Genomic DNA, 26,901 nt, shown 5'->3' on the forward strand with positions numbered 1-26,901 from the left:
TTTCTCAGGACTTCCCTGTTGATCCAATAGTAAAGAATCTGCCAGCCAACACAGGGGACATAGGTTCGATCCCCGGCCTAGGAAGATCTCATGTGCCACAGGGCAACTAAGCCTGTACACCACCACTACTGAGACCATGTGCCCTAGAGCCCATGCTGTGCCACAAGAGAAGCCACTGCAATGAGAAGCCCGAGCACTGAGAAAGCCCATGCACAGCAGTGAAGACCCAGCACAGCCAAGAATCAATAAATAAATAGTAAAAAAGATGTTTGCCAGATTCTATCTTGTATCAGTTCAGTTCAGTTCCGTTGCTCAGTTGTGTCTGACTCTTTGCGACACTATGAATCGCAGCATGCCAGGCCTTCCTGTCCATCAACAACTCCCAGAGTCTACCCAAACTCATGTCCATAGAGTCGGTGATGCCATCCAGCCATCTCATCCTCTGTTGTCCCCTTCTCCTCCTGCCCCCAATCCCTCCCAGCATCAGGGTCTTTTCCAATGAGTCAACTCTTCGCATGAGGTAGCCAAAGTATTGGAGTTTCAGCTTTAGCATCAGTCCTTCCAATGAACACCCAGGACTAATCTCCTTTAGGATGGACTGGTTGGATCTCCTTGCAGTCCAAGGGACTCTCAAGAGTCTTCTCCAACACCACAGTTCAAAAGCATCAATTTTTCAGCGCTCAGCTTTCTTCACAGTCCAACTCTCACATCCAAACATGACCACTGGAAAAACCATAACCTTGACTAGATGGACCTTTGTTGGCAAAGTAATGTCTCTACTTTTTAATATGCTATCTTGTATATCTAGATCTTATTTAGTAGATCTAGTTTTCAGGTTATTTAATCTATTGGAATCTTCCAGGTGAAATTTCAAAGAAGATTGTCAGGTTTTAACATCAAGTTGCTACTGGTAGCAGCTGAAAGATATGGAAACATAGAACTGGAAAGAATATTATAATCCATTAAGGCAAGCCAGACCAGATCCCTCATTTGAGAAAAGCAGAGAAGTGCCATTCCCAAGACTACACATTTGGGTAGTGATAGAATCTGGACAACAAATCATGTCTCTTGAACACTAATTTAGCACTTTTTCCACTAAACATTTCCTCCTAATTCTTAAAAGAATTTGGGCCATGCTATAGGACACCTCTTTTTATATTTACTTTTATTTCAGTAGGTAAACACCAGTGTCTGGGAGAAGAGAATCAAAATGTTTAATACAGTAGAAGCCGGAACCATAGTGGGAGGTCCTGTCAATAATGATACTGTAAACATGGCTCAAGTACAAACCTCCAGGAAAGGTAAAATCGTGTACTGGGGTGTGGATAAAACTGGGATCTATGTCACTGTTTGATGATGTACAGCCTCTTCTTGATCCTACACATTGCCAAGAATTCTATATAGCTGTAAAGCACTTTTACTGAGAATTACTTCATTTCTTGCAAGAAACCTTGAAGGTATATAGGACAGGTAGATATCAAGACACTAGATCATCAAGACATTAGGTAGAGATAAAGAAAAAAATTTAGAGCAGGTGTCAAATAGAAAATATGGAAACCAATCTAGGTTTTTCTGATACCAAGTCCAGAGACCATCCCATTTGATCTTGCCACTCATACTAGATTTAGATCTACCTCAAAGAGAACAGGCTTTTTCTTTACACCATATCATAGAAGTCACACATCCTCCTCCCTCTCAGTTAAGTTACAACTTAGTGCTTTTCAAGAGTATATCAAATAATACATTGGTGCTTCCCTGGTGGCTCAGATGGTAAAGAGTCTGCCTGCAATGCGAGACCTGGGTTCAATCCCTGGGTTGGGAAGATCCCCTGGAGAAGGCAATGGCTACCCACTCCAGTATTCTTGCCTGGGAAATCCCACAAACAGAGAAGTCTGGTGGGCTACAGTCCATGGGGTCACAAAGGGTGAGATGACTGAGCAACTAATACTTTTTCAAGAATACATCATAAGGGAAACTGTTGAACACCTTATTTTACTCTAAACTCTAAATGACTTATAACTATTTTATTCACTAATTCTCTTAAGCATATAGGCTTTTCATAAGATAATGTTTTTTAAAAGTAAAACATTAACCAAGATGGAATGCTTTGTGAGACTCAACATTTTAGCCAGTATATCTGCTGGCAAGTCTACATGCCTTAAGGAAAAGGGGATTCGCCTAATCTTATCCATCAAAGAAGAAATCAGGAAACATGCATGCTATTTAATACTAGTCACTCTACAATTAACTACCATCTGACATTTAATGAATACTCTTTCATTGCCTCAGCTTCCTTATCTGTAAAGTGGAAGCATGTGTATCTCTAAGATCCCATCCATTTCTAAACAATAGGAGCCTATTGGATTCTATGCCATTGGCCAAATTTTCTTATCCCAACTCTCTCTCTCTAAAAATCAGTTAACTTACAAACAGAGAACTTATAAACAGTTTCCATGGCACAATATAGCATATTGGGTAAGAGTACAGATTAAGGTGCTAGACTGCCTATGTTTGCAATCCTGATTTTGCAATTTATGAGCCGTGTGACCTTAGGCAAGTTATTTAAATTTTCTGTGTCTCAGTTTCCTTATTTGTAAAAATGAGATGATAACAACAGTATTTATCTCATAGGATTTCCATGAGGATTAAATTAGTTATAATATGTGAACCATTTAGAACAATGCCTGGCCTGTAGTTAAGCACTGTATAAACTTCACTATCATAATCATCTCTCATACAGTTTTTCTTCCTCAGTCTACTTTTCAGCAGTCATTGGAACTCTGGGCTAATTTGTCTAAAAGTGGAACTTAATGTGATCTTTCTAGTTTCTTCCATAGTCTTTTAGGGCATCCACCCCACCATGCTGCTTTATCCCCTGCTGACCACTTCTTGGCCCCAGCCTGTTATCACATCCGACTTAGTTATTTTGTATTTCTCATAAATGCTTATGAATAAGCCTTGCTGGCTGCTTCTTCAGTTGGCGTCCAACATCAATTTTTCTCTCGTCTCTCTCTCATCTAGCCCATTCTCACTGGGCACTGCTGGGTCCTCTGTATCTCACTCTCAGGACCCTGTTGGGGCTTTCACCCAGGGCCAGGACCCCCAGAGATTACTGACATCTTTACTGGGCATGATTGTGCTTCTAAGATACTCAGAGAATCAAATCCAGGCTTTCCATGGCATGTGGGGAAATGCCCTCTCCCCCATTCTATGTCATATCTGGTCACATGGCCACAGAAGAGACTTACTTATGCTCCTATATCTCTAGAGATACTAGGTGAAAAGAGATGGACCTTCAGGTTCTGCCAGAGGTCAGGCTCTATTAAGGGTTCATATGGCAGGGTAGGGACAGACATCACCTTGACCTTCCTATCCCTTCTCTACTAAAGGCCCATGAGCTTCTGCCTGGGTTCAGTTAGATAAATGGAAGCCACTTTAGGTAATTCAAGAAAAAAAAAGACGTTTAATATAGAAGATGGAAATAGTCCATAGACTTTGGGAGGCTGGGGAAGAAGAAGTCAAGTTAGCGACTTCCAGGAAATCCTGAAGTGTAGGATGGATGGGACACAGCTAGCAATCCTGTGCAGCACACAGTGGGTGGTGTTCAGGAGAGTACCACAGGCCCAGGCAAAAACCCCGTCTACCATCACTGATCCTCCTACTCCTCCCTGCAGTGGCCTCCTCAGCACAGTGTTCAGTTCTCACTGTGTTCAGCCTCCCAAACTTTGTCCTAATGCTCTTGTAATTGGAACCCTGCTTGCATGTAGGTTGAGGATTATAGTTTCCAGGTATTTAACTATTACTGTGAAAAAGTTAGAAGGGCAGGCCTGGCAGTAATAATTAATAAACAACGCTGGACACTGCTTCCTTGCTCCCTATCAAAATCCAGCACGGAGTTAAATATACCCTGCCTATGTTAGGAATGGCCCTGAAAGATGAGTCTGCAATAACGTTCCTTTCTGATAGTCACAGAAATCAATAAAATAAGCACAACACCTTGAGAAAATATTTTTACTTAGGTTAAAACTTGGGAATTATTCCTATCACACACTACAAATTCTAAGGCTCCTTGCTAGATTTAGTATAATTTGGATGAATTAAGGGGATGCCAAGAGGAGACAAAACTCTCATCCTTGGAGCATGGTCCCACGTTACAAGCAGAAAGGGGACGGCACTGTGAAGCCCCAGGTCAAGCTCTCCAGCTTAGATACTCTCCAGCATCTCAAGGCTGGTGGACCACAGGCCAGGTGAGGTCACCACAGACAAGGTGAGGTCTGCAGTACTGGGATATGGTGGGGAAGGCTGCTCTGTGCCCACATCTTGATGTCTCCCCCTCCACAGCTCACCAGTCTTTCTAAAGGTCTGTAGCTTAGGATCTTGGGCCAGTGCAACAGAGCAGGGGAAAACATACACAATTGCAGAACTTAACTTGGAAATTGGTGGTGGGGGGCGGGGGGGATTTTCCTCAAATTATACAATGTCATTGTAGAATTAAAGTGCAAGAATAGCTAGTTTTCCCTGAATTGGTGAAAAAATGCCAAGGGGCCATCTTCCCACCACCTGCCTCTTGACCATATGCGTACATAATACTATCAGCACATGGCAACAGGCCTCCAACCAGTCAAGGTGGCCCAGTGCAAGGGTTATATCACACAGGAGCAAAATCACACGATTGACTTTTATAGTCCGAGACTGGAGGTATGGGTGGGAACCACAAGGGACCTATATAAATACTGAGTTGGCCAAAAGGTTTGTTCATTTTTTCCAAAACATCTTTGGTCAACCTAGTACTTTGGCACACACACATAGAAAAGGAAACAAATACATAAAAGAGAGATCACTGCATAATGAAGGCATGTCTATCAAGTACTGAGCACTTTATATGAATTAATTCACTGAAACCTCACAAGAATCCTTCAAGCTGCCAGCATCATCTCCATTTTTCAGGAGCAAGAACTCAAGTACAGAGGGATTAAATCCTCATTTAAGGACTCATTTAAGTCATCCCGGCACAAACAGGTATTATCTGGATTTAAACTACAGTGGTCTGATTATTAACCGTTATATTACATTTGTGTGCTTACTTAGGGAAATTGAAGAGTATTTTCATTTCACATTTCTCCAAGTTCTCAAGAATACTTTTTAAAAAAAAGCTTAGCATGTATGAAGTAAATCAACAGGAAAATATGAAAGAAGATGAGAAAGGTAACTAAAGAGAAAAAAATGTCACTTCAGAACTAAAACAGAATTAGTAGTAGCAAGGAAAGAAATTATCACTGTAAAAAACCAAATCAGCAATGTAGAACTGAGGCTTAGTCGCTCAGTTGAGTCTAACTCTTTGTGACCCCTTGGACTGCAGCCTGCCAGGCTCCTCTATCCATGGAATTCTCTAGTCAAGAATACTGGAGTGGGTAGCCATTCCCTTCTCCAGGGGGTCTTACTGACCCACAGATCGAACCCAAGTCTCCTGGATTGCAAGCAGGTTCTTTACCATCTGAGCTACCAGGGAAGCCCCAGTAAGGAAATGAGTCAAAAGATAATAGATGTGGGGCTTCCCTGGTGGCTCAGTCGTAAAGAATCCTCTTGCCAGTGCAGGAGTCGTGGATTTGATCCCTGATCTGGGAGGATCCCACAAGCAGTGGAGCAACTAAGCCTGTACACCACAATTATTGAGCCTGTGCTCTAGAGCCTGGGGTGCGGCTCTAGAACAAGGGAAGCCACTGCAATGAGAAGCCCACACACCACAACTACAGAGTAGCCCCCACTTGCTACAACTAGAGAAAAACCCTCAAAGACCCATCACAGCCAAAAATAAACAAATAATGATAAAAAAGATAATGGGTGTGAAGAAAGCAACAAAGATTCTTCAGAAGTAAACAAAAGTAAGTTAAACATCCAGTTTACTGAGTTTATAACTTCAAGGAAAGTATATAGAAAACCAAAGAAGACAACTTAAATGTATAAAAAATGTAAGCTCAAATTATGAAAGGAATTGAAATGGAAAATATATATAAGGACTGATTTCTTGATAAAGAAGATTCTATTCAACAGCAATAAGACAATTCACTACTCGGATTGATTAGAGAGATTAAATAAAGCAATCATGGGAGAAAGGGGGAGAGAAGCATTTAAAAGGTATAAGGTGCTAATTACAGGGGAATAAAGTACATGATCTTCCCTGAAAATATAATTTGTGAGTTTGAATTAAGAAATATTGTGCATCTCAAAAAAAACAAAAACAAAACTGTGTAATAAGGTGAGAAAGTTGTTCAGAAGTTATTCCTTTTAAACAAAACAAATTGTCCCCTAGTAGATTCACTAGAAAATTCTATGAGAATTTTAAGGAGCTGAAAATACTGATATTTTCCATCAGAAGAAATGTAAATAATTTATGGAGATGAAGGTAAAATAAAGCTCTTCACTCCTTAAGTGTGGACTGTGCGTGTGACTTTTTCCAGAGCACAGCATGGAAAGGGATAAGAAAAAAAGAGTTAACTTCACGATTAAAAAACCTAGCAAACACTACCTCAAGCAGGTAATCAAGGTTAATATCATCAGTGAGAGATCACATAGATAGCATGTATTTTTGATATGATGTCATGAAAATAGCAGTCTACCTCTATGGTCATCCTTTCAAAAAGCACGTTACTTCAGTCTAATCATGAGAAAAGCATTCGACAAGTCCCAGTTGAAGGACAATCTACAAAATATCTGACTGATATTCTTCAAAATTGTCAAAATCATCAAAAATAAGGAAAGTCAGAGAAACTGTTACAGCCAAAAGGATCCCACATGTGGTGATTAATTGGATTATGGGACCCTGAATGGGATTCTGGGACAGAAAAAAAAATCTATTAGGTGAAAACTAAGAACTCTGAATGAAGAATAGGCTTTAGTTAATAATACTAATTAATGTAGGTTCATTAATTGTGACAACTGTGCCATACCAATTTAAGATGTTAATAATAGGGGAAATGGTGTGAGGTCTGCTGCTGTGCTGCTGCGTCACTTCAGTCGTGTCTGACTCTGTGTGACCCCAGAGATGGCAGCCCACTGGGCTCCCTTGTCCCTGGGATTCTCCAGGCAAGAACACTGGAGTGGGTTGCCATTTCCTTCTCCAATGAGGTCTACAGGAGCTCAATAACTCTGTCTGAAACTGTTCTGTAATAAAAAAAAATATTAAGAAAATAGAAAATGACTATGTATTTAAAATACTTCAGATCACAGATTGAGATGGAAAGCTTAAAACTTCCTTTCTTTACAAAGCTAGCATGGCAAAAAATCACATACACACACATTCACAAACTACAAATTAAGCTCAGTTATATATGCTAATGTAAAACTCCAGCTAAAATAGTCACAAAATAAATCATGTGTTTTCATTAAAACAGCCTATTAAGAAGAGGTCATTCTAAGAATATATGGCCACTTGAATACTAATAGCTATAATGAATTTATATTGCTGTTGCTGTTTTTGTTTAGTAGCTAAGTCATGCCCGACTCTTGTGACCCCATGGATTGTAGCTCACCAGGCACTTCTATCCATGGAATTTCCCAGGCAAGAATACTGGAGTGGGTTGCCATTTTTTTCTTCAATAAGGAACTTATATAAACTTTAAAATCTCATCACAGCACCTTGAGTCTCTATTGTTAACCTTAATTTACAGGTGAAATAATTGAAGCCACAAGAGTTCAGAGACTTGCCCAAGAACACACAGCTGTAAAGAAAGCAGATCCAGGAGTCTGGCTCTGTGATTAAAATACAGTTGATCAAACATTCCATTCTCATAAAAAAATAGGATAGCTTAATACAATAAAAGCATAATTCCCACCACCACCTAGCAACATACCTAATAAGTAAAGTAAGAAGTATTCCTAATAGTAGATTCAGGTACTGCATGACTGCCCATTTTCACCATTCCTATTTACCGGTGTTTAGAAACTGCCAGTGAATAAAATTACGCAAGAGAATAAAATGGCAAAAACAATCATCTATTTTTTCCCATTTTTTTGTACATAACCTCTGTATGTGTTTGATTTTCTTGTCTAAATCTAAGTGGGAAAGGGTGAAAATGACAGGGGAAAATGACTCAGTTAAGAAACTACAGAAAAGTATTTTAAAAAAGCTTGTGACTTAACTAAAGATTAATTATAAAATTCTACCTTAGCACAAAGAAAAGAACTTGAATACATGGGGAGCCATCTCTGCTGTGGGCTAAGAGAAGGCAATACTATAAATACAGCAATCCCTCTTAATCTGCCATATCAATATGATATTGATCAAAATTCTAGTATAAATTTTGTGGATGGGGGAGGGGAGAGTTTCAACTAAATGCTGCCAGAGTTAAACCAAAGGTGGGGATCTGTCAATTCCTGGAACCTAACAAGAGTATTGCTACACAACTGGGGACAGTGCTGGCCACCCCAACTGTTTGCTCCCTTGCAGGAGCCAGGAAATAGGGCATCCACCTGCCCCAAGGACAGTGATCACACATCATGCCTCTGGGATTTCTCTCCAGGGATAGTGAATCAATTCTATCAGCTGTTGTCAAACTAATGTATCTGGACTCAACCCCAGGGATAACCTCAGAGTTCTCATGGATCACCGGCAAATTATGTGCAAGCCTGGATTATAGTACCAAGATAATGTTTAAATACATCTATGGTCTAACTAACCTTCCTTTCAAATCTCATTTCTTCTCAGCCCCTGGACATATTAATCTACCATGTTCCTGGTTACATTTGGTACTGAAAGCCATCACAGCTGTCCAAGTGGGGCACTTGGGAATCATTTCCAACAAATTCTCTCTTACTATCCATATCCAATCAATCACAACTTTCAGCTAATTCTTTCCCTAAGTCTACTTCTTTCTATTTCTGCTCTCATCAGCACATGCCAGGACACTGACTAGGAAACTCTTTCTTTTGTTTGCTCTGGCCAATTCCATATATTCTTCAAGTCTCTGCTTAAATAATGGTTCTGATGGAGTTATCCACTCCCCACCCCCGTACTCCAAGGGGTACAGGTGTTTGCTGAACACCGACAGAGTCACTTCTGCTCTCTCTGCATTTCTGCTTCACAGATGGACTGCAATCTTCTTCCACATCCAGACTTAGGAAGGGTGGGACAAAGCACCCTTTTGTAAGACTTTCTGTACCTCTTGTCTCAGGCTTTTGTTCAGTTCGACATGGGCTAGCCCTTATCCTGCATCTGTGTAATCTTTCGATTTCCACCCAACAAATGAACATGAGCATTGCCTTGCCAGTTATGGTGAACAACACAGCTCTGCCCAGTTCACCCAATGCCTCCACAGAGAGGCCACCCGTTGACTCCCAGGACAACTGGAATGAAACTCTGAACGAATCTAAGGCAGTGGTAAGTTTAATGAAACTATGGATCCTTTCTTTGACTCAAATGTTTTGACCTAAAGAGTTATGTGCTAAGATATACTATGTTCAAAGAACCGTATTATACAAAAGCATAATACGCATCTGAGATTTTATACTAGTGTCTATAAGTGTACCTAAGGATTATAGTTAGAATGAAAGGAACAGATCTTTAGCATTTAGTGGAAGTAAATTCTTCCCCTACAATGATGAAAATCACCAAAAAGTAAGTTCTACAGATTTATGTCTATTTTCTCTTTCTTCACATGTTTTTTTATTACCTTGCCTGTAATGCCTTCTTCTTTGTAAGTTTTCTTTCTTTACAGGTTCTCACTTAATTGTGTAGCTGGGGAAAGTGAGTAAGGGAAACAGTATATTGGGCACAGGTTTTACTGATAAAATTGGTAGATTGAGGAATTGGAGAGAGGTAAAAGGAAAGAGAACTGCCAATCATTTTCTTGTATCTTAAGTCCTCATGATAAAAACTGTTGAGTCTCCAGTCAAACAGTGAGTTTCTCTTTGTCATCTAGGCTGCTGTGTATGACTGGAGTCCTGAAATTCAGGGGGTCATCCTCAGCTCACTCAACTACGGCTCATTCTTGGCTCCAATTCCCAGTAGCTATATGGCTGAAGTATTTGGAACCAGGTATTTGTCTGGTACCTGCATGTTTATTACCTCAGTCCTGGCCCTCTTCACTCCACTAGCAGCTGATACTGGAGTGACTGTGCTCATTGTCCTACGGGTCATCCAAGGCATAGTTCAGGTACCAGGACCTTTTCTAAGTACACATAGAATTAGGTTCTAAAATGACCTCAGATAGCCAAGAATTAACTTTTTGTTTCAGGTTGTGTTATTAACAAGTCAGTATTCAATCTGGGCTAGATGGGCTCCACCACAAGAAAGGAGTCAACTCATCACCATTGCTGTAGCAGGTAATTGATACCGTAATTATCACCTTGTATACTCTGTCTCTTGTGGCTAAGCTGGTAAAGAATCTGCCTGCAATGTGGGAGACCTGGGTTCGATCCCTGGGTTGGGAAGATCCCCTGAAGAAGGGAAAGGCTACACACTCTGGTATTCTGGCCTAGAGAATTCCATGGACTGTATAGTCCATGGGGTTGCAAAGAGTCGGACACCTACACAGCATTGGGTGGACTGGACAGAGTTGGACATGACTTTTTAGCAACTTTCACTATGCTCTGTCCAAGTGTACTCTGCCACAGCCTATCAAAAGAAGCCAAACCTTACACCCTAAGTACTCTGTCTCCCTGCTTTACAGGAGCTAACCTAAACTATCCTATCTTTCTTGATCATAACCAAATGCTTCCTGGGCACCAAACATTCTTGCAAGTGCTTTTAATTTCATTTTAGTCTCAAAGCAATTTTGCAACTCAGTAACATATAATTATTTTCCATTTCACACATAAGGGAATAAGAGACACAAACAGACTGATGACTTTTCCAGAATCACACAGCTACTGAGTGAAGGAGCAGAATCTAACTTAGGTAGCCTGGGTTATAGCTTAGCTTTGTATTGACATTGGTCTATAGGAAGCACATAGAGTCTCGAGTCTGACCTTCTCACCCAGAACATCCTCACATCTTCTATTTAGGGTCAGTGCTGGGCTGCTTCATCATCTTCCTTGTCGGTGGTTACCTCTGCCAGACTATAGGATGGCCTTGTGTCTTCTATATCTTTGGTGAGTTTGTGCTTTTCAAATCTCAGAATTTTGTTTTATGACCGAGACTGCTGGACATTTCTGTGATGTAGGTCATCTATGGTTAACCAAATCCTAGTAGATAATGTTCAGAGCTAATCATGTGGTGAATCTTGCAAGTGACATTTAAGTTTTAATATCCTGAGTGTAGAGCTAGAATAACCTGATGAGTTTAAAGGCATCATAATGTTCCTTCCTGCTTCTAAATTGCACCCACAAAGGACCTCAGAGGGATTTCTTTCATAAAATGCTGCATATGTAATCTTAGTGAGATTATATTTTTAGTTATGCTGTTTATTTAATGCTTCCTCAGTTGTTCAGTGGTAAAGAATCTGTCTGCCAATGCAGGAGACATGGGTTCAATCCTTGGATCAGGAAGATCCCCTGGAGAAGAAAATGGCAACCCATTCCAGTATTCCTGCTTGGGAAATTCCATGGACAGAGGAGCCCGGTGGGCTACAGTCCATGGAGTTGCAAAAGAGTCGAACACGACTTAGCAACTAAACAACAAAAATGTATTCAATACATTCTTTTAAATTTCTATTATTACAACCAGAAAATTATGGGAATTTGACCTTCGTGCATCCTCAGGTGTGTCAGACTCTTTGTGACCCCATGGACTGTAGCCTGCCAGGCTCCTCTGTCCATGGGATTTCCCAGGCAAGAATACAAGAGTGGGTTGTCATTTCCTTCTCTAGGGGATCTGCCCGACAGGGGTTAAACTCCGTGTCTCCTGCATTGGCAGGCAGATTCTTTATCTCTGCCACCTGGGAAACCCAATATGATGTCATCTTAGGTAAAATACTGATTGGAGTAGAGAGTCAATCAGTAGAGGCTGCAGGACAGAGCAGATCATGTGAGGCTCAGGAATGGACAATCATATAGAGATGTTGGGAAAGTTTCTGAAGATCACAGTGTTCCAGAGGTGACATTCTACCATACAAGTTTGCCTTTACCCAGCTCTGTGAAATCTTCCCAAAAGCTTTCAGCTAATCTTTGTGTTTGTTTGATTTTTGAAACATTCTCCGGAATCCCATCTGCAAACTGCCTGATTCCAGTGGAACTTACTGGTCTCATTGGTGTTTTCATTAGAGTATAATAGTCTTAGATCCAGGATTCTTATAACATCAGGTCAGTAATTCTGCTGAGAATAAAAGTGTATGAAGATTGTTTACTATACTATAGCATATCAGCCTTCAAAGACTCTGTCATGGAAACTTTCAGAAGGGCAGGTTACAAAATTTTCAGGGAATGAGAGAGGCTTACTGTGCTCCTGGTTTTGGGAAAAGGTAAATAATATACACAAAATAAGAACTCACTAAATATTACTGAATCAATGTTAACATCCTCCATCCTCAACGTGCAACAGTGCTAATTTTCATCTCTCTCACTCCCCTCCCCTCTTGCTTTTAAGTTCCTTGATGACATGATCATGTCTTTATACTCATATTCTCAACATGTAGCAAAATGCCTGGTATATGGTGGCTGTTCTATATTTGGGAAGGACTGTATAAACAACAAGCTAACAAGTGAAGAGAAGAAGATTCTAAAAAGGGAATGAATGTTTCCACTCAATACTAATAAAGTTGAGTTGTCCAACACTGTAATAATGTATATATTAAACAATTTCTTTGCTGAGGATTAATTTCATTCTATATCCAGAAATTACCTGGGCAATCAGCTGCATATATACTGTATATACTGCTGCTAACCATTAGGTGTTAGAGAGAAATAAGAAAAGATTTAATAAAACATAAACTTTGTGAAGCGTGACTAGCAGGGGGGATGCCGACTGGTAACTTCAACAGTGAGGGCATTTTCAAGCACATGGGTTGAACACACTAATAACTTTTAGCAGCAATGTACAGCCTTACTACTGGTGCATTTCAAAACCTCCCCAAACTCAGGGATTTTAAACAACCAGCACTTAGTCTCTTAGTTTTGTGGGACAGCTCGGCAGGTCTGCTCTCTGTGTCTCTCATCTGCGTTAGAGAGTGGACGAGCTGGAGCATGTTCTTCCCATGCCAATGGCTAAGGCACAAGAGGACAAGTGAAAAAATGCAGTGCTTCTTAAAGCCTAGCCTCTGAATTGCCCCATGCCACTGGTAAAAGCAAGTTACATGGCCAAGACAAAAGTCAAGTGGTAAGGAAGTACCCTCAATCTATGATAAGCCTATGTAAGGGATACGTGCAGGAAGGAGGGGAGTATGGGGCCATTATGCTAACCACAGGAATCATCTCAAGGCAGAATCAAACTGATAGAAGTCCAATTCTGTGCTAAGTAGAACCTTTTTTTTTTTTCCTTTTAAAGGTGGAATTGGCTGTGTCTGTTCTTTTCTCTGGTTTGCTGTCATTTATGATGACCCTGTGAGTCATCCATTTATTAGCACTAAAGAGAAGGAATATATCGTCTGTTCACTGGCTCAAGAGGTACACTGGGGAACTCCTCTGCCATTTCCCCATGTCTGTCTGGATGTCTCAGTGGTGAAGACTTCAGTAGAGCAGAGCTTTGATCTTCAGATACATATCTGATATTGACATGTACTTTCTTCCAGGGTTCTCCACCAGGCTGGTCTCTTCCCACTAAAGCTATGATCAAATCACTACCACTTTGGAGCATTCTCGTCTTTTACTTCAGTGATTACTGGCATTTTTTTGTCCTGACGTCATTCTTACCAACATTCATCACCTCTGTACTTCAAGCTAATATCAGAGATGTAAGTATGGAGAAAACTCATTCTGTTCTTCTGTTGCTTTATATATAATCCCTTCTTCTCTCTCCTACAGTCACAAGTTTAGGCCAAGGGTCTTCATGGAGGAAATGATACCTGATTCACTTGAATTCTGATTCAACTCAATGTGTCCTACTGCTTATTGGGCGCAGAATGGTATGGCTCTAGGTCAACTTGGCATTCATAGAACAGCATATTTTTTAAGGGACCTATGCAGAAATTTTTATGTTCAATCCAATCAACATTTGCAAACAAGACATTCTGCTGGCAGCATAAGTGATAAAACAATAAAAATTTGCCTCTGAGAAGACTGTGACAGAGAAGCATAAACAATGTTATGACATTAAAAGGACATAAAGTTCCAAATAGGACTTGTACCAAAAACTTGTGGAAAATGTTTTTTTAGAAAAACATTTTATTCCAGTGTAACATATATAAAGAAAAGTGTGAAAACTGCACATGTGTACAGCTGTCTATACAATATGTACACATTTTCTTTTTCTGTACACATTTTCACAAAGTGAACAGATGCTCTGAATGGCTGAAAAGAGCCTATCAATTCCTGCCATCTGAGTGTCTTGAAAGTGGTAAAGGGTGTATCATCTTCTAGCTTGTTAGTGATACTTCACTAGGTCACTGAATTAGTGTTTCATTCTTATCCTTTGTACAAAAAGTGGGGCTCATCTGGTGAAACCATGCTAAGTGGTCAACAAAGAACTGACCTTTCCCAAGGTCAGAGTCTAGAGAGCATACATGCAAACAGTCTGGAGGTACTGAGATCAGAAAGCCCAAGGACAGAGTAGCTATGGGTCTTCCCAAAGGAGGAAGTAGGGGCCAGCAGCAGGTAATTGATACCAGAATGCTAGGCAAAGGAATCAGGAGACAGGAGGTCTAGACTAGCAGGATGCCAGTGCTGAGAGCTAGACACCCTGAGGCCGACTGTTGGAAGTGACTGGTCCCTGGTGTGAAGTGGGGTAGGCTCTTTAATCTCAGAAGCCAAGGCTGAGGAACAGGGTAATGAGGGAATGATTAGAAGGGCAAGTTGAGACAGACGGTAGGGTTTCCCCAGCTTGAGAAATCAAGAGGTCTTGAGTCCCATTGGTCCCAGGGTATTTTTCTCTTAACCTTGATGATCCTGGTTTGCTATTGTTTTTGTCACTAGAACTCTTTGCCCACTCTTTGTTGTGCCTGACTCTTTGCCACCTCATGGACTATAGTTGGGAAGGCTCCTCTGTCCATGGAATTTCCCAGGCAAGAATACTGGAGTGGGTTGCCATTTCCTTCTCCAGGCTTTGGTTTACTCATTTGTAAAATAAACATCTTGGACCATTTGACAGTGAGATCCTTTTCATTGTCTGGATTATGTACAACAAAGGATTTTGCATTTTCTTTAATAACATTTTGATTTAGGAATTGAAATTATAACATTTACAAAAATATATAAAAAGATATGGTGAAAAATCTTACTCTCATTCCTGTCCCCAAACTGCCCTGTTTTCTCAGCCTTCGATTGAGGTATGTCCCAATTTTGATGAGAATTTTTATCATGAATGGCTATTAAACTGTCAAATGCTTTTATTCTGCATCTATTGATTATGTGATTTTTACCATTCCTTTTGTTAACATGATGTCTCACATTGATTTATTTGTGAATACTGACCCATCCTTGTATTCCTGGAATAAATCTTACTTGATCATTGGGTATGATTCTTTTTATATATCATCAATTTGGTATGTTAATATTTTGTTTAGGGTATTTTCTTCTATATTAATCAGGATACTGGCCTGTAATTTTCTTTTATTGTAGGGTCTTTATCTGGTTTTGGTATAGGGTAATGGTGACCTCATAGGATGAATTTGGGAGTGTTCCCCCCACTTCCATTTTTTTTTGAATAGTTTGTAAAAGGTAGGCATGAGCTCTTCTTCATATGTTTGATAGAACTCCCCTGTGAAGCCATTTTGTCCTGGACTTTTGTTACTTGGAATTTATTATTTTAATTACAAATTCAATTTCATCACTACTGATTGGTCTGTTCAGATTGTCTATTCCTGGTTCAGTCATGTATGTTTCTAGAAATGTATCTATTTCTTCTAGATTGTCCACATTGTTGGCATATAACTGTTCATTGTATTTTTTTTTTTTTGTATTTATGGTATTGAGTGTTATTTTTCCTCTTTGATTTCTTATTTTATTTGGGTCCTCTCTCTTTTCTTCTTGGTAATCTTGGCTCTTTATCCTTTGGAAAAACCAACTTTTGGTTTCACAGGTCTTTTCTATAGCTATTTATTTCTGATCTATATTTTATTTCCTTTTTTATTTTTATTATTTCCTTCCTTCTGCTGACTCTGGACACTTTTTGTTGTTTCAAATACCAGATTTTGAGATTTTTCTTGAGAAAGGCCTGTATTGCCATAAACTTTGCTCTTAGAACTATTTTTTTTCCCTTGAAGGATAAATGCTTTACATAATTTTATTGTTTTCTGTCAAATCTCAACATGAATCAGCCATAGGTATACATATATCCCCTCCCTTTTGAACCTCCCTCCCATCTCCCTCCCCATCCCATCCCTCTAGGTTGATACAGAGCCTGGGTTTGAGTTTCCTGAGCCATACAGCAAATTTCCGTTGGCTATGTATTTTACATAAGGTAATGTAAGTTTCCATGTTACTCTTTCCATACATCTCACCCTCTCCTCCCTTCTCCCCATGTCCATAAGTCTATCCTCTGTTTCTCCATTGCTGCCCTGTAAGGAAATTCTTCAGTACCATTTTTCTAGATTCTGTATATGTGCATTAGAATACGATATTTATCTTTCTCTTTCTGACTTACTTCACTCTGTGTAATAGGTTCTAGGTTCATTCACCTCATTAGAACTGACTCAAAGGTGTTCCTTTTTATGGCTGAGTAATATTCCATTCAGAGAAGGCAATGGCACCCCACTCCAGTACTCTTGCCTGGAAAATCCCATGGACTGAGGAGCCTGGTAGGCTGCAGTCCATGAGGTTGCTAAGAGTCGAACACGACTGAGCGACTTCACTTTAACTTTTCACTTTCATGCATTGGAGAAGGAAATGGCAACCCACTCCAGTGTTCTTGCCTGGAGAATCCCAGGGACGGGGCAGCCTGGTGGGCTGCTGTCTATGGGGTCGCACAGAGTCGGACACGACTGAAGCGACTTAGCAGCAGCAGCTATATTCCATTGTGTATATGTACTACAACTTCTTTATCCATTCATCTGTTGATGGGCATCTAGGCTGCTTCCATGTTATAGCTATTGTAAGTAGTGCTGCAATGAACAATGGGATACATGTGTCTTTTTCAATTTTGGTTTCCTGAGGGCATATTCCTAGGAGTGGGATTGCTGGGTCATATGGTGGTTTTATTCCTAGTTTTTTAAGGAATCTCCATACCGTCTTCCATAGTGGCTGTATCAATTTACATTCCCACCAACAGTGCAAGAGCATTCCCTTTTCTCCACACCCTCTCCAGCATTTATTGTTTGCAGACTTTTTGATGATGGCCATTTTGACTGGTGTGAGGTGATCTCATTGTAGTTTTGATTTGCATTTCTCTAATAATGAGTGATGTTAAGCATCTTTCCATGGGTTTGTTAGCCATCTGTTTGTCTTCTTTGGAGAAATGTCTGTTTAGGTGTTTCCCCCACTTTTTGACTGGGTTGTTTGTTTTTCTGGCATTGAGTTATATGAGCTGCTTGTATATTTTGGAAATTAATCCTTTGTCAGTTGTTTCATTTGCTATTGTTTTCTCCCATTCTGAGGGTTGTCTTTTCACCTTGCTTATAGTTTCCTTTGCTGTGCAAAAGCTTTTACGTTTAATCAGGTCCCACTTGTTTACTTTTGTTTTTATTTCCATTACTCTAGGAGGTGGGTCATAGAGGATCTTGCTTTGATTTATGCCATCAAGTCTTCTGCCTATGTTTTCCTCTAGTAGTTTTCTAGTTTCTGGTTTACATTTAGGTCTTTAATCCATTTTGAGTTTACCTTTGTGTATGGTGTTAGGACGTGTTCTAATTTCATTCTTTTACATATAGCGGTCTAGTTTTCCCAGCACCATTTATTGAAGAGGCTGTCTTTGCCCCATTGTATGTTCTTGACTCCTTTGTCAAAAATAAGGTACCCATAGGTGCATGGGTTTATTTCTGGGCTTTCTATCTTGTTCCATTGGTCTATATTTCTGTTTTTGTGCCAGTACCCTACTGTCTTGATGACTATAGCTTTGTAGTATAATCTGAACTCAGGAAAGTTGATTTCCTCCAGCTCCATTCTTCTTTCTCAAGACTTCTTTGGCTATTAGGGGTCTTTTGTGTTTCCATATGAATTGTGAAATTTTTTGTTCTAGTTCTGTGAAAAATGTCATTGGCAATTTGATAGGGATTGCACTAAATCTGTAGATTGTGTTTGGTAGTATAGTCATTTTCACAATGTTGATTCTTCCTATCCAGGAACATGGAATATCTCTCCATCAGTTTATGTCATCTTTGATTTCTTTCATTAGTGTCTTATAATTTTCTGTGTACAGTTCTTTTTTCTCCTTAGGTAAGTTTATTCCTAGATATCTTTTTGTTGCAATGGTGAATAGGATTTTTTCCTTAATTTCTCTAATTTTCATTGTTAGTATATAAAGATGCAAATGATTTCTGTGCATTGATTTTGTATCCTGCAACTTTGCTAAATTCACTGATTAGCTCTAGTATTTTCTGATACTATCTTTAGGGTTTTCTATGTCATCTGCAAACAGTGAGAGATTTACTTCTTCTTTTCCAATCTGGATTCCTTTTCTTTTTCTTCTCTGATTGCTGTAGCTAGGACTTCCAGAACTATGTTGAAAAATAGTGGTGAAAGTGGACACCCTTGTCTTGTTTCTGATTTTAGGGAGAATGCTTTCAGTTTTCCACCATTGAGAATAATGTTTGCTATAGGCTTATCATATATAGGGCTTCTCTCCTAGCTCAGTTGGTAAAGAATCTGCCTGCAATGCAGGAGACATGGATTTGATTCTTGGATCAGAAAGATCCCCTGGAGAAGGAAATAGCAACCCACTCCAGTATTCTTGCCTGGAGAATTCCATGGACAGAGGAACCTGGTGGGCTACAGTCCATGGGGTCGCAAGAGTTGGACACGACTGAGTGACTTTCACTACTGCTACAATACTATCATAAATGGCCTTTACTATGTTGAGGCAGGTTCCTTCTATGCCCATTTTTTGAAGAGTTTTAATCATAAATGGGTGCTGAGTTTTTTCAAAGGCTTTTTCTGCATCTATTATCATATGGTTTTTAATCCTTCAATTTGTTAATGTGGTGTATCGCATTGATTGATTTGCATATTTTGAATAATCCTTGCATCCCTGGAATAAACCCAGGGATTTGATTATGGTGTATGAGCTTTTTTATGTGTTGCTGAATTCTGTTTGCCAAAATTTTGTTGAGGATTTTTGTATCTATGTTCATCACTGACATTGGCCTGTAGTTTTCTTTTTTTGTGTTGTCTTTGTCTGGTTTTGATATCAGGGTGATGGTGGCCTTGTAGAATGAGTTGGAAGTGTTCCTTCCTTTGAAATTTTTTGAAACAGTTTTAGAAGGGTAGACATTAACTCTTTTCTAAATGTTTGATAGAATTCTGTGAAGCCATCTGGTCCTGGGATTTTCTTTTTTGGGAGATTTTTGACCACAGCTTCAATTTCAGTGCTTGTAGTTGGGTTGTTGATAATTTCTATTACTTCCTGATTCAGTCTTGGAAGATTGAACTTTTCTAAGAATCTGTCCATCTGTCCATTTCTTCCAGGTTATCCATTTTATTGCCATATAGTTGTTCATAATAGTTTCTTATAATCCTTTGTAATTCTGCATTGTCTGTTGTAACCTTTCCTTTTTCATTTCTAATTTTGATGTGATTCTTTTTTTCTTGGTGAGTCTGGCCAAAGGTTTGTCAATTTTATCTTCTCAAAGAACATTTTAGTTTTATTAATCTTTAGCATTTTTTCTTTCGTTTATTTCTGCTTGGATCTTTATGATTTCATTCCTTCTATTAATTTGGGGTTTTTTTTGTTCTTTTTCCAGTTGTTTTAGGTGTAAAGTTAGGTTGTCTATTAGATGTTTTTCTTGTTTCTTGAGGTAGGATTGTATTGCTATAAACTTCCCTCTTAGAACTGCTTTGGCTGCATCCCATAGGTTTTGAGTTGTGTTTTCATTGTTTTCTTAGAATTGCTTTTGCTGCATCTCATAGATTTTGGAGTATTGTGGTTCCATTTTCATTTGCCTCAAGGTATTGTCCAATTACCTCTTTGATTTTTTCATTGACATATTTTTTTAAAAAGTAGAATGTTCTTTAGTCTCCACGTTTGTTTTTCCTATTTTTTCTTCTTATAATTGATTTCTAGTTTCATACAATTGTGGTTGGGAAAAACGCTTGATATAATTTTCTATCCTGTTAAATTTGTTGAAACTTGTCTTGTAGCCTGACATGTGATCCATTCTGGAGAACTTTTCAAGTGCAACTTTTCAATGTGTATTCTGCTGTTTCTGGATGAAATGTCCTGTAAACCCAGCTGGTCTATTGTGTCATTTATGACCACTGTTTCCTTACTGATTTTCTGTCTGAATTATCTGTCCATTAATGTAACTGATGTGTTAATACTATTATTGTATTGTGGTCAATTTCTCCCTTTATGTCTGTTAATATTTGCTTTATATATTTAGGTGCTCCTATTGCATATATGTTAGAAAGTGTTGTATCTTCTTGTATTGATCCCTTTATCATTATATAATCCCCTTTGTTTTTTTGTTCCAGATTTTATTTTAAAGTCTATTTTGTCTAATACGAGTGCTGCTACCACCATTTTATTGTGCTGTTTTCATGAAATATCTTTTCTCATCCCCTCACTTTCAATCTGTATATGTCTTTTAACTCTGAAATGAGTCTCTACAGGCAGCATACAGATGGGTCTTGATTTTTAACCCAATTACCTGCCCTGTATCTTTTGTTTGGAGCATTTAGCCCATTGACATTTAAAGTGATTATTGGTAGGTATATACTTATTGCCATTTTATTACTTGTTTCCTGGTTGTTTCTGTAGTTCTTTTCTACTCCTTTATTTTTAGTTTATTGCCTTGTGGTTTGATGTTTTAGTAGTATCCTGTGTTCCTTTCTCTCTCTCTCACATGTTTTTTTTTTTCTTCTGTATCTACTGTAGGTTTCTGATTTGTGGTTACTATAAGGCTCATGTATGTTTACCTGTATCTACTTGTTTTAAACTGGTAGTCATTTAGTTCAAATGCATTCTAAAAGATCTACAATTTTACTCCCTTCCTCCATGCTTTGTATTTTTAAAATTTCATATTTTACATCTTTATGCTTATCCCTTCACTTTTTTAATAGTTGATTTTACATTTTTTTTTTTTTTTGTCTTTTAATATTCATGCTAGACTATTTAAGTGGTTGGTCTACAGCCTTTACTATTTTCTTTTACCAGTGGGACTTATGCTTTCCTATAGATTTTTACTTCTTGTTGTAGCCTTTTCTTTTCACTTAGAGAGGACATTTTAGCATTTCTTTTTGGGTAGGTTTAGTATTGATTAACTCTTTTAGTTTTTGCTTGTCTAAGAAGTTTTCTCTCCTTCAATTCTAAATGATAATCTTGCAGGGTAGAGTATCCTGGTTGCAGGTTTTCCCCTTTCAGCACTTTAAATACATCATGCCACTTCCTTTTGAGACCAAAAGGAAGTTTCTGCAAAGTTTCTGCAGGAAATCAGCCAATAGTCTTACAGGGGTTCCCTTGTATATAACTGCTTTTCTCTTGCTGCCTTTAGAATTATCTTTTCATCTTTAATTTTTGTCACTTTGATTATAATATGTCTTGGTGTAGCTCTGTTTAGGTTCATCTTGTTTGGAATCCTTTGTGCTTCTTATACCTGGATATATTTCTTTCTTCAGGTTTGGAAAGGTTTCTGCCACAATTTTATCAAATATACACATTTTTGGCCTCTCTCTTTGTTCTTCTTCTTCTGGGACTCTTGTAGAACAAATCATGAGATCTCTTAAACTCTTTCTTTTTGCAGCTCTGATTACTGATTTCCATTATTCTATTTTCCAGATCACATATGCATTCATCTATATCATCTAGTCTGTTAATTCTTTTCAGTATGTTTTTAATTTCAATTATTGTATTCTTTAGTTCTGGCTGGCTCTTTTTTAAAAATATTTTTTATCTCATTAAAATTTTCACTATGTTTATTTTTCTAATTCAGATTAGCATTCTTATTACTAATTATTTGAACTCTGATACATTATTTGTTTCATTAGTTGTTTTTTTCAAGGATTTTCATATTCTTTCCTTTGAATTAAATTCCTCTGTCTTTTCATTTTGCTTAATCTTCTCTGTATCTATGAAATTAAGCAAAACAGTTACCTATCTCAAACTTGAAGGGATGTCCTTATGTAGAAGTATCCCTGTGCAGTCTTGTGCCCAGTGTCTTTGGTGGGAAAGCTAGGTTCAATGTTGAACATGAGTCACTCTTCCCCATGGTTTGCTGGTAGCTATCACGAGAGTAGGAGGTAGAACTAGAGGTAGAAGAGTTATAGCAAGAGCCAGTTGTGAGCCAGGGCTTCTCCTCAGTTTGACAGCCAACACCACACTGTTTGTGTGGGGGTGGGTGGATGGGTCCCAAGTTTCTGGGTCAAAAGCCTTGAGGGTTGGTCTGATCTGGTTACATTCCTTTTGTGTGTGCTCTCCCCACTCCCAGCACTGGCACCCTCACTCAGGGAGGAACAGTGTTGGAGCAAGAGGAGCTGGAGTGGGTGCTTGGCATAAGTTGGGGTGTGGGCTGTGGTAGTCCCAGCACCAATCAGGGTCCTGGACAACTCCTGATCTGCTGCCTTCATAGGCACCAGCAATGTTCAGACGTTATGCTTAGTCTGAGCTGCCTCTTTCCCTCACAACTGCATACTCTTTTCAGGCATGGCAGCCCTCTCCTCAGTGTGGAGCTGCACTGGGAGCAAGAGGGGCTGCAGCAGGTGCTCTGCTCAGGTTGATGTGTATGTTATGCAGTGGTGGGAAACCAGCCAGAGTCCTTGTCAGTTTCAATCTGCTTCTGCCTTTTTTCGGGAGTAAGCAAGTGTGTGCATTCTCTTCCTAAGTGGAGTCTAGGTTTCTCTTTTTCTTTTTATAGTCCGGCTATCAATCCCACTATTTTTCAAAATATCAGCTAAGGGGAATTGTCCTATTGGTGTCAGACCCCAGGGTGTAGCACTCAGTATGTGGTTCTCACCACTCACTCTCCAGGGAGCATCTCTGAACCTGTGTAATTCTCCCTCTTCTGTGTACCCTCCTAAGGATGCAAATCCTGATCCGATCACTTCTCTTCATTTCTACCCAATTCCGTGTGGATCTTTCTTACAGTGTTGGTTGGATAACAGTCTTTCTGCCAGTCTCCAGTTTGTTTTTAGTGAGAATTTTTCCACATGTAGATGTATTTTTGATGTGTTCACGGGGAGGTAAGCTTTGCATCCTCTTACTCTACCTTCTTGATCTCCCTCCTCTATAAACTTTTATATTTATTAACAAATTGCCTTCCATGGGGCATTAATATTTGGAAGTGCCTAATTCCTCTTGGCATCACCACAGATCATGTCAAAAAACTGTTGCACTCTTGCCAATTTGACAAAATTTATCTCACAGTAGTTTTACTATTATGAGGTTGGTTACCTTTTAATACGTTTAGGAATCACTTTTTTTTTTGTGACTTGTCTTTCATACCGTTTGACTATTTTTCTACTTAGCTTTTGTTCTTTTTAATATCTATTTCCACAAGATCCTTATATATGACATTAGTCCATTTTTTTCAAACTGAACTTAATGTATATTTTTCCTCAGACACTAAAATTATATTGGATCATTCCAGTAACTTAAGTTTTTATTAAAGGTGCTATGTATATACAAGAAAAGCTATAGATGTAGACAATCCACCCAGGGATCAATCTATGTCATGGTGGCTGTAGTGAGGCATGCACTTCACCTCAGTTTTGGTTCTCAGAGTGGGATACTGTCAGCCCTGCCATTTGCTTCTGCCTGTATCTGTGTTGTCCCTGGAGGTCTACTGGCAGATTTTCTCCTCTCCAGAAAAATCCTCAGACTCAATACCATCAGGAAACTCTTCACTGCTATAGGTAAGAACTGAGGTGGATAAAGGGGGTGGATGTGGGAAGCTTCCACATCCGCTCAGGGAAGCTTCCTATTCACTCTTTGTTCTTTTGCCCCAGGGGTTCTCTTCCCAGCTGTGCTCTTCACATCTGTTTACTGGGTTAGATCCAGCTTCAGCACCACCATAGCCTTCTTGACAATATCTTCTGCCATCAAAAGCTTCGCCCAATCAGGAGCCCTTGTCAACTTCGTGGATATTGCTCCTCGGTAGGGACCCCTTTGCCTGATCCTCACAGAAGTTCAGTTCAAATCCAGTAATCTGCTCTGACACACACGAGTAAAATGTGACATGTACTATGGGTCATAGGAAATTTCAGCACCAATCCTCATCCAAATAACTCCTGGAAGGGACCCAAAGCTCGTCAACCACTATTAAATTAGTTTTTCCAGATGAAAACAGGAGTCAGTGGCTGTACTCACAGTTCAACTGTGGGAGACTCATGCCAATCTCTTTCTGTTGGGAAATGCAGCAGTTACACAGGACTGGGTCACTGAAAGGACTCATAAACTTCAGAGGGTATGCTTATGTAAGCCTTTAATATAGGTAGAGGATAGCAGGAGAAACATTTACGTCTGATATAGGAAATATCAGAGATGACTGAGACTTCCAAATGTAGCTCCCAGGGACCATCCACGGACAGTTCACAGTCAACAGGACACACTTCATCTTCAGATAATGAACCATCAAATTACATGGGAGATACCTTGGTCTTAGGGGAGCCAATGTCTCATCCAATGAGAGATCTTTTATACCTAAAAACAAGGCTTCTTAGCAGAAGCCAAGAGAACATATAAAGTAGGTGCCAACCATCAATTTGTGCATTTGGTATAAAGAATGTTGACAAGTTAGTACACTTTATACCCCCCTGGAAATCCCAGATCCTGGCACTGGATTATATGCATCACTAGTCAGTACATTTCACTCAGGTTTGACTAAGGACCAACACAGCCCCAGGAATCCCCAGATAAACACAGAGTTGCAACAGATCAGCTGATATGAACTCTATGCTTACACAGGAATATTGCTTTCTCCAGGTACAGTGCCTTACTCAGGGCACTATCACAGATCTTTTCTTACCTGGCAGGAGCCATTTCTCCCACGGTCAATGGATTTTTGATCAGTCAGGTAAGGTAAAATGTTCTGATGATGATGATAGTCACAAGAGTCACCTAGAAAGGTCACCCAGCCTCTCATTCTCATCCTAGGCTTATCTCATGCAGAGAAATCACCACATGTTCAGGGTATGAAGTGAAGGAGAATGCTCCACTGTATGAGTTTATGCTTTATGAGTTGTTAGAAGATGAGTTTCTCATGCTAATCATCAAATTTTCTAGGAATAATCACAGCATTTCTTGTAAAGTATAGAATAGCCAACATTCTGATTTGCCTGGGGCTGAGGGCTTTCCTGGGATGTGAAGCTGTTAATGCTAAAACCTTGAAAGTTCCAGGCAATACGGAAAGAGTTGGTCATCCTGTGTAGGAACCCAACAAATATTTATAGAAAAAATGAGCAAGATGCTGAGTAGATGACAGAGTGAAATAGCAATCTGCACCTTACACATATGTTCACCAGTGGTTAGTATACCAATTCCTCTGCCCAGTATTGCTTACATAGTGTTTTTACACTCATACAACCTTCTGTCCTGGGAAGTGAATTTAAAGTTGTCAGAATAAACAAATTCATCTGATGACAACTTCATATGACTCAGACTTGGTACAGACTTTATGTGAGAAATATGTATATGACATTCACATGACAATCATTCTTTAAGTTTTTTGTGGTTTCTACCAGTAAGCCAGGAAAATGGATAGAGAATAACCAAAGAAAGGGCTTTTTTTTGACATGAAGTCCTTTCTTTGTTTGAAGCTTCAGTTCTCTTCCAGCCCCTAAGAAACCATCAGAAAATGGCTGTTTGAAACAGAAATTCTCAAATTGCCCTTCTTTCCCTTGTTACTCACTTATTCATTCAACAAGTATGCAATGAATATTGGAATGGGCCATGCAATGTTTAAAAGAATAAAACAAAAGTCCCTGCCCTTGTAAGGTCGATATGGTAGGGGAAAAAAACAACAGAAAACTAATAAGCTAAACAAAAACATGATATACTGAATGATGGTAAGTGCTAAGAGAAAAAGTAAGGCAGGAGAGGAGAGCAGGGCATACAAGAGGGGGTGCAGTTACAGTTTAAATGGGGCGGCTGAAAAAGTAAGAATGGGAAGAATGGGAAGTAAGCAAGAATGGGAAGCAAGCACATGGGTGAAACAAATGGCTACTTGAGGGGAGTAACATTCCAGCAGAGGGAAAGGCCTGGGCACCAGAAATTCTAGGAACAACCAGGAATATATAATTTAGGGCAGAGTTGGGGGTGGGGTCAGTGGAATATGGTGCCAGAGCCTTTCTGCAGTAGGATGGACAAGAACAAGGAGACTGTTGATAACTTGTGGTTTCCTGCCTCCAGGATCCAGAGCTTGGTTGGAGAAATGTCTTCTTACTTTCAGCTGCTGTGGGCATATTAGGCCTGATTTTCTACCTCATTTTCGGCCAAGCAGAAGTGCAGGACTGGGCTAAATGCAGACATGCACCCGCTTCTGAGCGAACCGAGTGAGGCCTCAGATGCCAGCGCTTAGTTGTTCACTGTTTGCCCTCATGGACATTCCCCTTTCATACCTGCTTGACTAATTAGCCTTTCACCTTGAACTGGCTTTACTTTCTGTATCTTCTCTGATATACTATGTCATACTGAAAATGCTACCTGGAGATTTTACAAGGGATGGTGAGGGGAAGGTTAGTTATTTAACTCTAAGCTCCTGATAGCATAGGTGTGTCTGAATTTCTATGTGT

General features: G+C 39.4%; 2 protein-coding genes across 3 annotated transcripts in view; one reads left to right on the forward strand and one right to left on the reverse strand.

Moving 5' to 3' along the window:
* The first annotated feature begins 1,273 nt into the window (after positions 1–1,273).
* Positions 1,274–26,665, forward strand: SLC17A4 (solute carrier family 17 member 4). Its single transcript, XM_014477119.2, has 11 exons — positions 1,274–1,301; positions 9,171–9,376; positions 9,918–10,151; positions 10,233–10,320; positions 11,002–11,088; positions 13,418–13,536; positions 13,662–13,823; positions 23,892–24,024; positions 24,118–24,265; positions 25,094–25,184; positions 26,519–26,665. The coding sequence occupies exons 1-11, from the start codon at positions 1,274–1,276 to the stop codon at positions 26,663–26,665; spliced, it is 1,443 nt and encodes a 480-aa protein (XP_014332605.2).
* Positions 24,612–26,901, reverse strand: part of SLC17A1 (solute carrier family 17 member 1) — a 59,035-nt gene continuing 56,745 nt past the window's right edge. For both annotated transcript variants that reach the window (XM_005892223.2, XM_070360816.1), the window contains one exon: positions 24,612–24,826. The gene's annotated coding sequence lies outside the window, so the exon portion shown is untranslated. The remainder of the gene's footprint in view (positions 24,827–26,901) is intronic.

The sequence above is a fragment of the Bos mutus genome, chromosome 23 (genome assembly GCF_027580195.1).
Source record: "Bos mutus isolate GX-2022 chromosome 23, NWIPB_WYAK_1.1, whole genome shotgun sequence".
In the NCBI taxonomy this organism is placed as follows: Eukaryota; Metazoa; Chordata; class Mammalia; order Artiodactyla; family Bovidae; genus Bos; species Bos mutus.